Below are 17649 nucleotides of genomic sequence, written 5' to 3'. Positions count from 1 at the left end.
CTACAGGGATGAATTAATCTCAAAGTTAAAACCAAACAGATTGTAACCAAAACTGGTGTGCTTGAGCATTCATTTTCTCTGATGAGTCACTTTTTCCAAGGGAAAAAGTTTTTCCAAGGGAGCAACTCTGAGAGCCAAGGATTTTTTATTATGTAGCTGGATAGACAGTACAGCTTCTTTCTGTGGCCAAAGAGACTTTGCTGGTGATAGACAGAAGGAAAACAAAATTTGGACAAAGCTACACAATACAGGGCAAATGAGAAGATGTTCCTATTTACCTATTTCAGTTAATCTTTTTTGGTACATCTGCTTTCCTGATTACTTATTAAAATTTATATTTTGATTCACTGAATTTGACAGCTATTTTCTGAATGTATTTCCACCTGTGTGTCTTGTTTCTTTGCTGTGTGGACCATTATTCACCAACCTAGTTATACTTTCATGGGTTGCTGTAACAAAATGTTGGTCTAAAGCCATCTTGTCTCTTGCTGCTGCTGATCACTTTTTACCACTGCATGCAACTCTTTTTGCAAACAATGAAATGTGGAAGAAGCCAGAACACGTAGTGACATTATTAAAAAAGGTGGTGTTCCTTACACAGCAAAAAATGGTGGACAGAAGTTGACACTGCAATGTCAAGAGATACTCAACTCATACATGAGAGGAAACACAAAGCAAGCTGTCAGTTTCAGTGTTTCATAAGGAAGCATCTCACTCCTTCAACACAACCGAAAAGAAATTATGTTAAGAGCATTGTTGAACTCAAGTTTTAAAAATCAACCTTACACTCTTAACGCAAAAATATTATTTTTTTTTTAATTTTTTAAAGGGATAAACCTCAGAAACAGTTCGACTCGTCTGCCCCTCCTCTCAGACCCTGTTATCTGCTAGCACCGCCAGGTGGCACCGCTGTTCACACGATTCCAAAACGGCTCAAAAACGCCCCAACTTCACTACCCGCTCATCCACTGCTACCCTGAAAAACACCAAACCTACCTTTTTCATAGTGAGATTCCTGTGTTTCTATAGAAATGCTATGACTTTTTATTACTACTACAAACCATACTGAAAACAGTCCTCCAGTTTCTCCACGGATAGTAATTTTTCTATTAGAAGAGGTATTTTGTAAGCTGTGACTGGTAATCTGAAATCATACAAATTCTAAGTAGCAATCATAATTCTGTGGCACTGCTCTAATGACAGAGCTGAGTTTAATTATGTGACTTCAAATATTTCTATGATTAAAGTTATGCTCTCCAGCAAGGACTTATGAAGCAGTGTAAACATTCAGAAATGAAAAACAAATTAACTTCTTCTCCAATCAGCCAGCACCAACATAAGGTAGGGCCAAAAGAGCAAACAAGCCCATCCCAAAAATTAGATACGAACTTCCTTGTTTGCCATTCTACTGTCAGGATTCTTTAAAGCTGAACAGAGAGTCCTATTGCTTGCTACCTGATAAGCTGTACTAACAGCACAAATTGCACCAGGTAACAGCTTCACTAATGTGCATGTCCAGAAACATCGCTATTTCCAAATGTCACCTCTGAAAATGCTGCTTTTCACAGTATGAGGTATGAACAGAAAAATATCCTTGAGGTCAGGAAACCTTTCCCAGTACAGTAGCAAGGAACCAAAACACAGCAAACAAGCAAATGCACTCATGTTAACCCTCAGTCATGGGTGTGCCTTCATTTCTCTCTCACACATTTGAGAGAAGAGCAGTAAAGCACAGGGAGAAAGATTTTTTCAATTAAAAACCCAAAAATAACAGAGTGACAGAAACACACTGCAGTGAGATGTGAGATGCTGAAAGAGCAAACATTGCATTAGAAGCAGCAACAGCTAAAGAAAAGCGGAAATTGTGATCAGCTAAAAGAAGGAAAAGCATTCAGATTCCATTTTTGTAACATTAGGTACTCACTAGGTTTTTAATTGTTTTCAAGTAATGCTGCAGATTAGAGTGAAATCTTTAAGTGATCAATATAACTTCTGCTTTGCAGGTTGCATAGCAACAGCAGTGAAAAGCAAGATCTATACACTCTAATTGCTAGACTTTGCTTCCCTTAAAAGTGAAGAAAATATACTTCTTTAAGAACAATTCCTATGTGCGGTCTTTCTATGTTCTGATACTGTGTGTGCCCATGTTTTGTCACAGGAAAGCACGATGTTTTCCCACTTACGTATCTGCAGAAGGCATATCCTAGGTCCTTCCTCTTGCCTGGTGTTTGGTACTTAGGAAGCAGTAACTGAATCCCTATTTTGATTTTTCATCACCATCCTGAAGACTATAATACCTCAGTGTTTCATTTATATATGTGTATGTACACACAAAAAAAACCTTTTTCTTTGTGCCTTCTGAATACAATTCCCTTCCCAAACTTACCTGCCTTACTTCCACTGCCAAAACCCATGTTTCACTCCTCCCCTATCAGATACCTCTTTCTCAGAAACCAGGATCCTGAGATATGTTGCCACTATTGTTCTTTCAGGCTTTGGATAAGGCCTCAAGACTCAGATATGCAAGCCTCACAGCTTCTTATGACAGTGAAAAGGGCAGGCACCCTTATGACCATTCAGGTAGTAGGCTGAGATGGCCACAGAATAAAAACAGGTCAGTGGCTACAACCTTCGCACATTCAAAAATCCCTGTTGCATCTTTCCTCTATGAAAGATTCACTATGACCATCATCCTCCTAGGTGGTGCTGAGCATTAGACACTTCCAGATCTTTGCTTGAAGGAAGACTGCTGACTTAGCAGCAATAGTAACAGATATTCTGTTGCAGAAAAAATAGAGATGATTCCTTATGCCTGATACTGGAGAATGAATTCTCAGTTTGGAAAAAAGATCAGAGGGCTTTTTAACCTTCTTCAAGTATGTGGTCACATGTTCAATCCTTTCTCTCTGTGAAAAGACTGACACTTCCCACAGGCTTGTGAACATTTTCTGTTTTCCAACCTCATTGTTTGCCCATCAAGGAGGTTTTACTGGAAAACACCCACAGAGCCTTGCTTAAGTGAAGCACACAAATAAATAAGTTTCAGCTGCTAAAGATTAATGAAGCATTCTTGTGTTCATGGCTCAGCTTCAGTATCTAAAAGGTTTACTGAGTCAGTCCAATTTCAAGCAAGGAAATATCAAGCTCTGTTCACCAGCTGAAAGTTTGAACACCTAGGGAAGATCTCAGCTCTTGCACAGACTCTCCTGCTTCATTTGTGTCAGTCATTTCCTGCAGACATTGCAGAAGGAAAGTCTTTTGCTTTAAATGTGGCGGGACACCCCTACCAGACATAATAATATGTATGGGCTACCCTGAAGAATACTCATTAATTTTAAGTAATATACTTTCTATGTCTTTGATATAGGTATTGGGGATAAAAACATAACAATGCTACAATGCCTTGAAGGTGTAAGGTTGTGTGTCTTATTTTTTCTCTTCTCTCTCCTCACCCCACACCAATTTTATTTTTTTCTTTCCCCAGACTATCAAACACACAACAAAATCCAAACTGTCTGGTAACAAAAGCATAATAACAGGATGAAGATAGGTATAATTCCTCTTTCTAAAAAAATGTGATGTCACAGTTAAGATGATGTAATTACCTCTTTTTCAGCACTTTATGAAGGATGTTCAGTACCAACCACTGAGACTAGCAAATACTTTGTTACAGCCTGGGGCTCTTGTACACTGTTTATGCTGTCATATTGAAATCACAATCATAGAGCCATTTGGGTTGGAAGAGACCTCAAAAAAGCATTTAGTTCCAAGCCCCTGTCCCACTAGACCAGGTTGCTCAAAGGCCCATTCCACCTGGCCCTGAAAACTTGCAGGGATGGGGTAGCCACAACTTTCCTGGGCAACCTGTTCCACTGTCACAATAAAGAATTTCTTTCTAGTATTTAACTTAAATCTACCCTCTTTCTGTTTGAAACCATTCCCCATCATCCTATCACTACAAGCCTTTGTAAAAAGTTCCTCCCCAGCTTTCCTATAGGCCCCCTTTAGGTACTGCAAGGCTGCTATCAGAAGCCTTCTCTTCTCCAGGCTCAGCAACCCCCTCTCTCAGCCTGTCTTCATAGCAGAAGGTACTTCAGTGCTTAGAACATCTTTGTGGCCCTTCTGTGGACCCTCTCCAACAGGTCCATATCTTTCCAGTGCTGAAGGCTCCAAAGCTGTATGCAGGACTCCAGGTGTGGTGTCACAAGAGTGGAGGGGGAGAATCACCTTCCTTGCCATTATTTTCACAGGAGGGCTGCTCTCAATCCATTCTCTGCCCAGGCTGGATTTCTGCTTGGGATTGCCCTGACACGTGTCCACTACATTGCACTCGGCCTTGCTGAACTTGATAGGGGGCCCACCTCTCCAGCCTGTCCTATCTCTGCATGGCATCCCTTCCCTCCACAGTCTCAACCAAACCACACAGCCTGGTGTTATCAGCAGACTTGGGAGGGTGCACTTCATCCCACCATCTCTGTTGCAGACACAGGTGTTAAACAGCCCCAGCCCCAGTCCCAACACCTGAGGGACTCCACTGAATGCTGGTCTCCACTTGGACATTGAGCCCTTGACCACCCCTCTTCTGAGTGTGACCATCCAGCCAATTCCTTATACACTGAGTGCTCCACCCATCATATGCATCTCTTTCCAACGTAGAGACCAGGATGTTGTGTGGGACAGGGTCAAATGCTTTGCACAAGTCCAGGTAGGTGACATCAGTTGCTCTCCTGATCCCTACCTGCTTGGACAACCTCTTTTTACTGCTCCCAGGCTGCCTGTCCTTGCTTCCACCCTTAATAGACTTGATTTTTACATCTAACTGTGTCCAGGAGCTCCTTCTTCATCCACGCAGGTCTCCTGGAATTCTCATTTGCCTTCCTCTTTAATGGGCTGCATTATTCCTGGGCTTGGAGGAGGGGATCCTTGAATATTGACCAGCTCTCCTGGGCTCCTCTTCCCTCCAGGGCCTTATCCCATGGTATTCCACCAAGCAGATCTCTGAAGCAGCTGAAGTCTGCTTTCTTCAAGTCAGGTACCTTTGCTCGTTCTGTTAAACAAGCTAATACTGTTCCTATTTTAAAGTAAATATCTTTAAAATGTACATGCTGTTACAATGGTTTTAGAGTTGAATGATCAAGTTCTGAAAAATTAGTTATAGTTCGTTATTAACAGTTTGCCTGTGTATTTTACTTCAGAAAGGAGAAAAGGGCTTTTAATTTTTCTGATTGAAATATAAGCTACACAAATAAACAAAAATAACTGGAGCATTTTCTACCTCAGTTAGCAGATCAGCTAGTCTCAGCATCCTCTATTAAGATACTCAGAAGTTTGTCCAGTTCTTGAGTAAATGAATATGTACTGATACTGTTTTTAGATTGATGTGGTAGTAGCAACCCAAAAGCATTGTAAAATATACACCAAGACAACGTATGATGGCTGTTGAGATAAATGAGATCAGAGACAAAAAACTGTTGAAAACTATTAATCATCTGAAATTTCCTTACCTTACAGATCTGAGATGCATACAGCAAAAGCTTCTTGTGGTCCAGCCTCTCCTTGTGTTTCTGCAGATAATCTCGTAAACTTCCATATGGCAAATATTCCATAATCAATCTTAGATTCCTACGACCTTTTACAACAAAAAAAGCACTGATTTTTTCTAGTAATTTTCCAATTATAAGTTTTTCAAATACAAATTCTACAAATGTCTGTGAATAAACAAACAGAAAATAGCCCTAATACAAAAAACCCCATTTATTGTATGAACATCACTAATGCAATTTTTCATATACCAGTTAACTGCATTTGTCCAGGAAACACCATTTATTTACACAAAACAGTAATGTGGATATGCTTGATATGCAGAGTATGACTAAAGATCAGCTCATTGGTACTTTAGATGCCCTTGTTAAAGCAAAGCAAAAGTGCCACATATGTATATATGGCTTCTGTAATTCCTCCTCATGGCTGCGATGAAACTCAGAACGGCAAGTGACATTTATTGGTCAGCAATTTTACCCTCTTTAAAAACTGATGTTGAACCCAACATTCTTTTTACACCAAGATCCTGGGCAGAACTGATGATTTCATTAATTTGCTGTAATAGCACCAACAATCCACTCAAATACATCAATATTTGAAATTTCTTCCTGTGTAACCTTTTACTGAATAGGCTATACAAGAATTGGTAATATCCACTCTGGGGCATTACATTGAGCAAGAGAAAATAACAGTTACAAAATGGCTGCATTTTCCTACTTAACCTTATATTCTTTTCTAGGAAGACTTTCATTCTTTAAGCTCAATAAACTTGCTAACTAGTCAAAATGGTACTTTCTCTAAATAATTCAAATTATACAATGAGCTGACTGAATAAAATATCCACATTGTACTGAGTAGCAGTTTATGAGAGATACTGTTTCCTTTGGTTTGTACACTCTTAAGTTCTGGTCAAGTTAGGACGACTCAGTGATTTCCACAAACGCTTACCTCTCTGATTTTCTCAGAATGTACACTTAAATAAACACCAGAAGGTGCAATCAATATAGCACATACCTGCGCTGTAGCACACTCCTTTGTATTTAACAATGTTATCGTGCTGCAGAGATTTAAGTATTTCAATTTCTCTTTCAAAGTCCCTAAGGTGCTCTTCTGTGCTATGTTGCAGCTTTTTCACAGCCACCACCTCCCCAGTATTATCTTGCAGGGGGTCATACCGGCACATTTCAACACTGCCAAAATTTCCCTAGATCACAAATGGAAATACTCAAATTAAAAAAACATACACATTATTGCCTCAGTGCTTGTTCATGTTGCTTTAGTACTCACTGTATTAGCATTACGGTGACCACAAATACATGAATGCCACAAAAACTCCCTGACTGAAAAGGAGAGCAAGATCACAGGTAACAACAGCTCTAGAAGGAAGCAAATTGGACGAGAGTAAAAGAGGACAAGGAGAGAGGATAATGTCCACTCATTTTGTTCCCCTTCACAAATGTCCTCTTGCACTTCCAAACTGTCAGCTGGGATACTCCTTTTCTTGCACTTGTAAAAACTTCTACATTCAGGTTCCTCTTGGTTCTTAATTGTGGTTCTTCCCTGCTTTGTTTCGATGTTCGGCCTTCTTCTCTTTCTCTGTTTGCATTTTCCTTATCTTCTTTTATGCAGTCATCACCCACCACTCTGTTCCTCTTCCTATGCTATGCTACCATTTATGGTCTACAAACTACTATCTGCCAGCAATAATTTTGCTACTTGGCTTTCAGGTTTGCTTTCACTAGTACTTGGAGTCAAAGGAACATCCAGCAATCATGAAACAGCATGGAGTGCATATTCAGAATTCTCAAGAGTATGTATGCACACAAAAACCCAACCTCACTAGTTCTATGTGACACTGTTCTGGAGCATTTTAAAACGAACACCAAGTATAAAAACAACCCCAAACCTATGTCACATGCAGTTCTGCATCACTGAAGAAGGTTTTAGCCTTTTGGTGTGATTCGATTAATTAAAGAGGACAGCTAGCTTTCTTCACATGATACTGTGAAACTAATAAAAGATCTAGAAGGTACTGCATATTGTGGTCACATACAACTGAAACTATTAATTTCCATAACAGAAGTTTCAATGTGTGTGTATGGGGTCATTGAAAGAGAAGTTAAAAAGACTGTTCTTTTGTAGGCAATCATAGAATTCCAAAACATCCTACCTTGCCAAGTTGCTGTAAAAACTTCAGATGCCTTTCTTCAAATTGTGTTGGGTCCCGATCTTCAAATGCACCAGAAAATCCAAGTGCCCCAATTCTCATATTTGGCAACATATCACTTTCTGTCAGTAGTTCATAATCTGAAAGGCAGGAGGAAGAAGGAAAGAGAGAAAGGGAAAAGGAGGCACAGAGCAGGCAATAGGAGAATGAAGAAACTTGTTACAATCGTGGCATATTCTACCTTTGCTTGGCATACACCAAGCTAAGTAGAATATTAATAACCATCTTAATTTCTATATGGTAATCTGCAGTCAAAGGCAAGGATGTATCACAAAAAAAAAGCTAAGTGTCTTGACTCAGCGTGAGTCTTGCTTTAACTTCCCAATTTCCTTTTTGCAGTCCTATTGTACACCAAATTCAGTAACTATTGTGCAACAATTCCACTACTACAGAGGGGAGAAATGTAAACTTCACAAGGACTTGTTTAAAAGCCAGTATCTTCCACTTGGAAAAAAAAGATAGGTATCTATTTTATTGAGAGTAAAAAGAACTTACTGTGTTAAGAGTTTTGGGACATTAATCAAACCAGACAATTGCTCTGAACAATATTGCTAACTTTTAATGTATCCTCTTTTAGAACTAACTGAAAAGCAGTAACCCTTAGGAACTTAGGTTTCTGGGTCAGCTTCGGAAAGTGGTTTTGAGTCAACACACCATAAAGGAAGGCACCATACGAATGTGACCCAAGAGGAATTAGGGTTCTTTTTGTGTAGTGTGTTCATGTTGTATCAGAAGCTCACCTGGAGTGAAAAGACTATTCAAGTCACGTATAATCGCTCTAAATGAGGGCCTGAAGTCTGGCTCATAATCCATACAGTTGTTTATAAGGTTTGCTAGTTCTGTCCAGTTGGGGGCAGGAAGCTGGTGCCTGTCTTCATAAAACTGTAGTTTCTGGAATGAAACAGATAAAAGCCATTTTAATATATAACCAGGAGGAGTTGCAGAAGCCTTAAGATTCTCACCAGAGCAGCTAAAATATACAGCTCTCAATCTACACTTGTTATCCCACTGAATGTACACCTGACCAATTTATGCCAAAAGGCAAGGCTGACAATCCAGCAAGGCTAGCATAATCTAGAGTAATCAGTTCAGAAATGTTCTATCAGTTACTGCGGAACATAAGAAAACAGAGAAAGATAATGGGAAAGAAGGTGTCTTCTTTGTTGGTAAGTTTACAAAACCTCAACTGGATTAGTCCATCAGAAAATTCTGTCCACCTGTGAGCAACTTCAGTTGTGTAAAGATTTATTATGATGAAAAAACATGAATTAGTATGAAGACAAAGGTAATTTTTGAAATACATAGGTATCTATAACCTAGGGGTAGGTAGACCTTGGGGCTGATATTTAGAGCTGATTACAACATCTGAGAATTTAGATTGGGCTTTGTGGGAAGGCAAGAGTCCACTTACACAAACAATAATACAAATATATTTGTAGTACTAAGGGAAATCATTTTTTTGCTTCCAACTAAGAAGACAAATACATAAGAAATAATAGTTCTATGGAATGTGCTTCCCCTCCACCCCCCTGCCCCTAGTTGAGACAAAGTCAGTATTTTTGGTTTAACCAAAATAATAGAACTTTCTGCAATACACAAAGTCTTAACGTATGTAAGGTGTTCAGTTACCAGATTAATGACAATTAAAAACCATGTACATTTTTAGGAATACTTTTTTTACAAAAGTCTACATTGTTGGAACAAAGCAAGAGAAACAAGAACAAGATAAGACAATGCTGCACTTTGTCTCCGTAAAAATCAAAACAAACAACATAAAAACAAACCTCAAATCTTCACTTCTGATCATTCTCTACCAGTTAAAGTGTCCTTTCTCTACAGTGGCCATGGGCCACACTGATTTACAACCTGATAGGGTTACAACAGCAGGTATTTCAAATTAGACATGTCCAAAGAATTGTTATGATAGCAGACTCAATAATACTTACTCTTGAAGAATCCAGTGCACTCAGAGGTTTGTCTCCTCCACTACAGATTTCCCACAAAGTAGTACCAAAACTCCATTTGTCTGTGGCCAGGCTTAATTGTTTGGGATTTTCAATACATTCAGGTGGAACCCATGGTATTCTCTCAAGAAGAACTGTGCAATCATGCAAAGGAAACATCAGGTTAAGATTAATATAAAACCAGATGATTCTATAAAATACTTGATTTACTAAAAATAACTTTCCGATAAGCAGTTGTTTCATTCAGTAATGTCCTTTTAGTACCTTTCCAAGTTTATGTTCCTGCCTAAAAAAAAAAGCTACAGAATATGTAAAAACACTAATATTTATGAATCAGAGTGGAGGACCATTAGTGTTATTGTAAAATGAGCCTAATGTTATAAAATTGCCTTAACATCCTTTCAACATTATATTTTTACTCTGACTTCTGTACTTCCCCCAATGTTACAAAGACTCAGCAGCTACCAAAAAGGAACAAGATGGCAAAGAGTAAAAAGTAGTTTGCAAGTGGTTGGCACGTTAAAGAACAGTAAAAGATGCCACAACAAGGATTTTCATACTACTCAATTTTTAATCTTTTCATATTGATTGTAGTAACAACTTAAAAGATTACATTTGACTAATGTAGATTTAAAGCTCCTTAAAATGAGATCTCATAAGATTCATGTAGGCTTCTCATTTAGAAAGGGAGAGTTTAAATAGGTCATCGGAAAATAATGACACTGTATTTCTTATAGTCTCTTAGAAGCATTACTTCTTTTGATATTTATAAAACTACTGAGTTTAAAGTGTGTCCATTTTTCCAAAATTATAAAAAGACTAGATAAAGAATAGTGAGGTTAGTTCAGCTTCACTAGCATAACAATCTTGCATGTACTTTTAGTTTATTTTCATGTAATTAATTGTGCTGTCTACAAGGCATTAGAAAAGCCTCAATTGGAGATGATAATCCAGTATTTTTAGCATCATCAAGTGGCTTCAGGAATTTACCAAGAAATGCACTGAAGATGATTTTCAACTACCAGGTAGCATTTTTAAAAGAGCATTCACTTTCAATTCTGAAAGCTTCTCCAAGCTATAAAAACCAATTTAATCTTCGTCACTAATAGGATACAAAGTCCAGCAGCTACTTGCCAATGCAACTTACTTACTCACAGTACATTACAGCATCCTAAAAGTGCTACCAGTGAAAAAAACAACCTCAAAGCTGAAAATGAGAAGAGCAGGGCAAAAAACTTCACAAAATGGAGAACTGGGGCTGTACTTCCTGTAGCTGATAAAGAAGATATTTCCTGATAAAGAAATTCAAAACTGCTGACGAGGTCTGCAAAGATTATTTTGAAGTGATAGATGACGGAACTCCGTATAACAGAAGTACCTTAGGTGGCAGTCAGGAAAAAAAAACAACCCCAACTTATTTTTCAGGTCAGAAGCATTAAGCAAGAAAGCTCACATAAAGACTTACTATCTCTTGGTAAAACTGTAATACTGATGCCAGGATCACTTAGTTTTATAAATGGAAGGTTTCCAGACTTCCTGTCTTCCTCTCTGATAAGCAAAATGTTTTTTGCGCAGACATTCCCATGAACAAGGCCTTTATCCTCCTGTGAACAGAAATACATCTTTGATACACTGACAAAAAATCTTACAGTTGAAGAGGTACTTAAAGTCCATTTCTTTACAGCATGAGGAAAACATCAACTAAGAAAATAACGATCATAGGTTAAATTGCTCACATCTTAGACATTGCATCAGTTTCCCTCAGAGTGACAGTTTCCAGCTAATTTTCATTAGCTACCTAAAGTTTCAAGTTTAAAACTATTTGATGTACATTAACGTGGAAGAATACTGAACCATCAGTATGACATGTTAAATGAATTCAAGAACATTTAAACTCTCTTAAGGGGAAGATACATCTAATGAATCTAATCATATATACTTTCTTGAACAATGGGCTTCATGTTGAAGTAAAGAGTGTAAGGTTGTGACCTAATGCACAAAAAGAAGACACTAGCAGTTTGAAGAGCACAATGTTGTTTTTTTTCTGGAAATGAGGTTTTATTTCACACTAAAACACAAAGCATGAAAAAAAAATGCGAAATTCAATAACACTTTGTGCAAAATACAAAGGTCTGTCCTTGGCTGTCCACTGTCTGGTATATGCCAACCATATTTTCAAATACCGTCCTGAGTTTTAAGTAGTGAGGAAACAACAGCTCAGGTATTCTACATGTATTAGCTGAAATACTTTAATTCAGCTGTTAACAAAACTGAAGAGCAAACTACTTACCAGGAAATGCATGGCTAATGCCAACTGTTTGGCTACTTCCAGTTTCCACAAGATATTGATAACATTTTTGTTCTTTTTCAGGTATGTGTCCAAGGATCCAAATTTTACATATTCTTGTACAAGGATATCTGATTTAAAATGGTAAAAAGAGTAACAATTTAAACCAACAGTAAATAATGTAATTTCAGGACAGATTTGTTACTGTAGTACTATGCTTCTTTCTTTCTTTAATACCTTGTTGGTGAACTACCTATAAATTTAAAGCATTGTCACAAATACTTTATGCTATTTATACTTCTTCAAAGTGTGGAAGTTCATTTAACTTCTCAAATGCTGAATTTCTTTTCAGACATGACTGAGCAATTTAGAGGTTACTGTTCACACTGGCTGTATATACATGATTTTTTCATTTTCTTTGTTGCCACAGTATTAACTAGATTTCAAACACCAAAACTAATACTACTGCAAGGTGAACATGTATTGGCTGTCCAGCTGGTGTGATAGGTTGGTTTGGTTTGCATTTTTCCCCCTACTTTTACTGACAACCAGTGATAAATTCTAATGGCAGCTGTACAAAATTACTACAAAAAGATAATTAATTTCTACTTACTTTCCTCTCCACATACACAGACTCCATAATTTAACACCAAATGTTTGTAAGAAAGCTGGCTCATCATACTTGCTGCCTCAAAGAAGGACTTTGAGGATGGAGAGAGCAAGAGAGAGAATAATATCAGTATCAACAAAACCTCAAAACATTACATGATTTCTAATAAATTTATTAAAATAATGTGCATTTAAAACAACATTTCAGATTCCAACTCATTGCAAAGACCCTATGTAACATATTTTATATTGTTTGTGGTTATTTTAGGCTGTAGGGTTTTTAAAAAAATAACTGATATTGCACATTCCAGAGGTTTGCAATCTCTTTTTCTGCAGGCAGATGTACATCCACATTTTAAAAAGAATCTTTTCTTCAACATCAGTTTACTAAATAAAGTAAGCCACAAATTCATGACACACTATTCAGTTTCCAAGTAATTCTTTCATAATGCATACTTGGTTTCCAATTTATTACTTCATAGCAGATTAATAAAGACAAGGAGTATTATATTACTCATCCACTACTGTGAGACCTTACCTAACTTTGTCAGTAAGCTTTCAGATGCTTCTGTTTCTTTAGTAGTATTTTATTCTCTTCAGTGGCATCTCCAACTACACTTGTGTGCTGATTATTCAGCCAAAAAAATCAGGTCAAAACGGTGTCACAGCCAAGGCTTTAGCTACTTAGACCATGGGACTCACTTTGACAAACTTTGTCTCCAGGGGGCTGATGGGGTCCATTTCTCAGATAAGGGGAGAGCATTTTTATCCATAAGCTTGCAAATCTAGTAAAGATGGCTTTAAACTAGCATTGCCAGAGGAAGGGACTCTCAACCTATCCTCATGGCCACCACTTTGAAGCTAGTGCCTGTAATAGATGCCCTGGGCCAGGAAAGGTATCACAGGACAGCAGAACACCTGAAATGCAGGAGACTGCAATCCCAAGCCAGTAAGACAGCTTCAATGGAGGAGTAACTCAGATGTCTCTATGCAAATGTACATAGAACAAGGAACAAACAAGAGAAGACAGACACACGCACATGCCTCCAGGTCTATGATGTTACTGGTGTTACTGACATGTGGTGGGATGGCTCCTAGGTCCGGAGTGTGGGCATTGGTGGGTACAAGCTCTTCAGAAGGACAGGCAGGGGAGAACAGGAGGGTGTATTGCCCTCTTCATCAATCAACAACTGGGGTGCATGAAGCACTGCCTGAGGATAGGTAAGGAGCTGATCAAGAGCTTATGGGTCAGGGTCAAAGAAAATTCAGAGGTAGGTGATATCACACTGGGGGTCTGATACAGGCCACTTGACCAGGAAGACAGAGCAGATGAGGCCCTTCATAAGACAGATAGGAGTAGCCTCACATTCATAAGCCCTGGCCCTCATGGGGGACTTCAACCACCTCAACATCTGTTGGAAGGACAACACAGCAGGGCATAAACAACCCAGGAAGTTCCTGGAATATATTGACAATTCCCTTTTCCAAGTGGTAGAGGAACCGATGACAAAAGGAGCTATGCTGGATCTTGTTTGCACCAAAAAAAAGGGGCTGGTGAGTAACATGAAGCTCAAGGGCAGCCTTGGCTGCAGTAACCAGGAAATTATGAAGTTCAGGATCCTTGAAGCAATAAGGAGATGCAAAGCAAGCCCACTACCCTGAAGATCAAGAGAGCAGACTTCGGCCTCTTCAGAGATCTGCTTCATAGAGAACCATGAGATAAGGCCCTGAAGGGGAGAGGAGCCCAGGAGAGCTGGTCAATATTCAAGGATCCCCTCCTCCAAGCTCAGGAATAATGCAGCCCATTAAAGAGGAAGGCAAATGAGAATTCCAGGAGACCTGCGTGGATGAAGAAGGAGCTCCTGGACACAGTTAGATGTAAAAATCAAGTCTATTAAGGGTGGAAGCAAGGACAGGCAGCCTGGGAGCAGTAAAAAGAGGTTGTCCAAGCAGGTAGGGATCAGGAGAGCAACTGATGTCACCTACCTGGACTTGTGCAAAGCATTTGACCCTGTCCCACACAACATCCTGGTCTCTACGTTGGAAAGAGATGCATATGATGGGTGGAGCACTCAGTGTATAAGGAATTGGCTGGATGGTCACACTCAGAAGAGGTGTGGTCAAGGGCTCAATGTCCAAGTGGAGACCAGCATTCAGTGGAGTCCCTCAGGTGTTGGGACTGGGGCTGGGGCTGTTTAACACCTGTGTCTGCAACAGAGATGGTGGGATGAAGTGCACCCTCCCAAGTCTGCTGATAACACCAGGCTGTGTGGTTTGGTTGAGACTGTGGAGGGAAGGGATGCCATGCAGAGATACCCTGACAGGCTGGAGAGGTGGGCCCCCTATCAAGTTCAGTGAGGCCAAGTGCTATTTCGTGGACATGGGTCGGGGCAATCCCAAGCACAAACAGAGGTTGAGTGGAGCATGGATTGAGAGTAACCCTGAGTACAAGGACTTGAGGGTGTTTGTTGATGGAAGCTCCACATGAGCCAGCCATGTGTGCTTGCAGCCCAGGAAGCCAACTGTGTGCTGGACTGCATCAAAAGAAGTGTGGCCAGCAAGTCAAGGGAGCTGATCCTGCCCCTCTACTTGGCTCTCATAAGACCCCACCTGGAGCACTGTGTCCAGTTCTAGAGCCCCCCCCACAAGAAGGATGTAGATGTGCTGAAGCAAACCCAGAGGAGGGCCACCAAATTATCAGAGGGCTGGTGAACCTCTCCTGTGAAGACACACTGAGAAAGCTGGGGTTATTCAGCTCCAGGGAGACTTCATAGTGGCTTTCCAGTACCTGAAGGGCCTACAGGAAAGCTGTGGAGGAACTGTTTACGAGGTCTGGTAATGATAGGACAAAAGGTAACTGGCTTTAAACTGGATAAAGGGAGAGTTAGGCTAGACATTAGGAAGAAATTCTTTTCTGTGAGGGTGGCGAGATGCTGGAGCAGATTGCCTAAAGAAGCTGTGGCTGCCTCATCCCTGGAAGTGCTTGAGGCCAGGCTGGATGGGGCTTTGAGAAACCTGATCTAGTAGGAGGTGTCCCCAATGAAGTTGCTTACTATATGAAAAGTAATGCTCAACATAACATGGACAATCATTATACAGCAGTCAACAATCACACCAACCTCAGAGTAGTTTCTATGCACTTTATCCAGCACCTTCAAAAGAACTTCAGTTTGATGGAGTTGGCCATAGTCTCCCACTTCTTTCCTTACACCTTTGAAAATCTTTGTAAATGTGCCCTGTCCAAGACTCTCCTCCTAAAAAACAAGCAGGATACAGATGGGGAAAAAAAAAATCAGAAATTTCTGCCTGTTCTGCAAAAGATCTCTTTAACAACCACCTTAAGTAACATATATGGTAATCGTTACAGCTAGCACATCTCTAGAGTCAAACTGCAGTTGTATTAGGAACAGCTTCAATCTTTGCTTATTTTTTATTGACTCCTCAAGTACCTCAGAAAATAACTTACTGCAAGAAGCAGAGGAATAAATTGCTGTTATTAATATGTATTTTGATATCCCTAGGAGTAAAGAAAAGAAACACTATTGCAGTCAAAAGGACACTTATTAAATAAAACAAAATAAAAACCAAAATTATTTGAATTAAAGGTAAACGTAAAAAAAAAAAATTTTCTCTCCCAACTCTAAATAAAGATTACAGAAAAATCTCCTAGATCAGGTAAGGCTCTTTTAAACATATATTGAGTTTTTTAAAACTTAGTATTAAACCAACCATCTGCAGTGCAAGAAGCAACTAACTGACTTACAAATATCAAGTCCTCATTCCGGATTTTATGAAAGACCATCTGATTGACATTATTGTGTCTCTGTAGCGTAGGTGATGAAGGTACATCAGAAACACTATTGCTTCTGAAGACTAGGAGATTTGATTTATCTGGGAGAAGAAATAAGATGAGGAAGAGAAAAATAAAGTAAATTTGTAAAATATAGAACTAAGCCAATATTATCTCAGAGGGATTACTAATGATAAGCTGTTAATCTAACAAAAGGAAGCTATTACACAAGATAAGGTTATTAAAAAAGCCACCCAATATTTCATTAAACAAATTCAAAGTCTGATTTTTTTCCAATGAGCAAAAATGTTTTGGTTCATTCAGCTATTCTAAGTTTCTTAAATACTCCTACTTTTGAGAAACATTCTGAAAATATTTCTGCCTCCTTTCACATTTCATTTGTGGTAAAAATCAGGGATGGAAGAAGAGGGTGCAAGTCACCTTCTCATATATTATGAAGTTATTATGTTAAAGAACTACATATCTTTTGGATGCCTCTTTAAAGCTTTTATGTATTTTTGCTCCAGCAGCACTTTAGTGATCCTTGCCTTCTGTTTACCACAGTAATTATTCAAGTGATTTTGAAAAAAAGCTCTCCATAAAGCAAAGTAGGTCTGTTAAGTAAAATTAAAGCTGACAGGTACATATTTGTAGGCATATGCGTGCATGATGTGTGATTTATTTTTTTCAATAATTTATAATTCTGGTGCACATACATTTTCTGTTTCAATGAAAATAAGGTTACAAAATTATTCTCTGTAAGGTGAACAGGTATTTACTTGTCAAATCTTCTCTAAGCTTTTGAATCCATTGGCTAATTTGAATCAAATTTGAGAGAGATCAAAGTGGTATCAAATATTCTGTTATCTCAAGTTTTTGGTTAAGTAGTGACTTTGAGACAATTACTTACATCAACTATAAGAAGCAGTACTATTTATAATAATCAAAAAGGACAGATGTTATCATAATTCATAAAGGAGGAACTTGTTATGAATTTGAAAGCTAGACAAAATCTTTTCATGTAAATTCAAGAAAAATCTATTCCTCAGGCAGAAGCTCTGTTCCCTGTGCATATTTAGCTGCTAAAAAGAAGTTTAAATCACACTGCTGCCTTGGCATAATTCAGCTGAGATGTCAACAAACAATGAAAGAATTTAACCGGCATTGTTGGTTCCACTGCTTATGCAAATACCCTCAGTGAGAAATGAAAGATACATTTAGTAGCTCTTCC

The 17649-nt window shown here is 38.8% G+C and overlaps 1 protein-coding gene across 1 annotated transcript in view; it reads right to left on the bottom strand.

The window, feature by feature from the left end:
* Window positions 1-17649, bottom strand: part of JAK2 (Janus kinase 2) — a 44313-nt gene that overhangs the window by 5839 nt on the left and 20825 nt on the right. Inside the window, exons 11-20 of the mRNA XM_010000640.1 lie at window positions 16392-16519; window positions 15748-15882; window positions 12633-12720; window positions 12023-12150; window positions 11198-11336; window positions 9715-9866; window positions 8509-8659; window positions 7712-7848; window positions 6556-6745; window positions 5505-5629 (exon numbers count right to left, since the gene is read on the bottom strand). Coding sequence (XP_009998942.1) covers window positions 5505-5629; window positions 6556-6745; window positions 7712-7848; window positions 8509-8659; window positions 9715-9866; window positions 11198-11336; window positions 12023-12150; window positions 12633-12720; window positions 15748-15882; window positions 16392-16519 — 1373 coding nt within the window. The remainder of the gene's footprint in view (window positions 1-5504; window positions 5630-6555; window positions 6746-7711; window positions 7849-8508; window positions 8660-9714; window positions 9867-11197; window positions 11337-12022; window positions 12151-12632; window positions 12721-15747; window positions 15883-16391; window positions 16520-17649) is intronic.

Source organism: Chaetura pelagica, unplaced genomic scaffold (genome assembly GCF_000747805.2).
Source record: "Chaetura pelagica isolate M959 unplaced genomic scaffold, ChaPel_1.0 scaffold596, whole genome shotgun sequence".
Classification (NCBI taxonomy): Eukaryota; Metazoa; Chordata; class Aves; order Apodiformes; family Apodidae; genus Chaetura; species Chaetura pelagica.
This window is presented reverse-complemented; position numbering and strand designations above follow the sequence as displayed.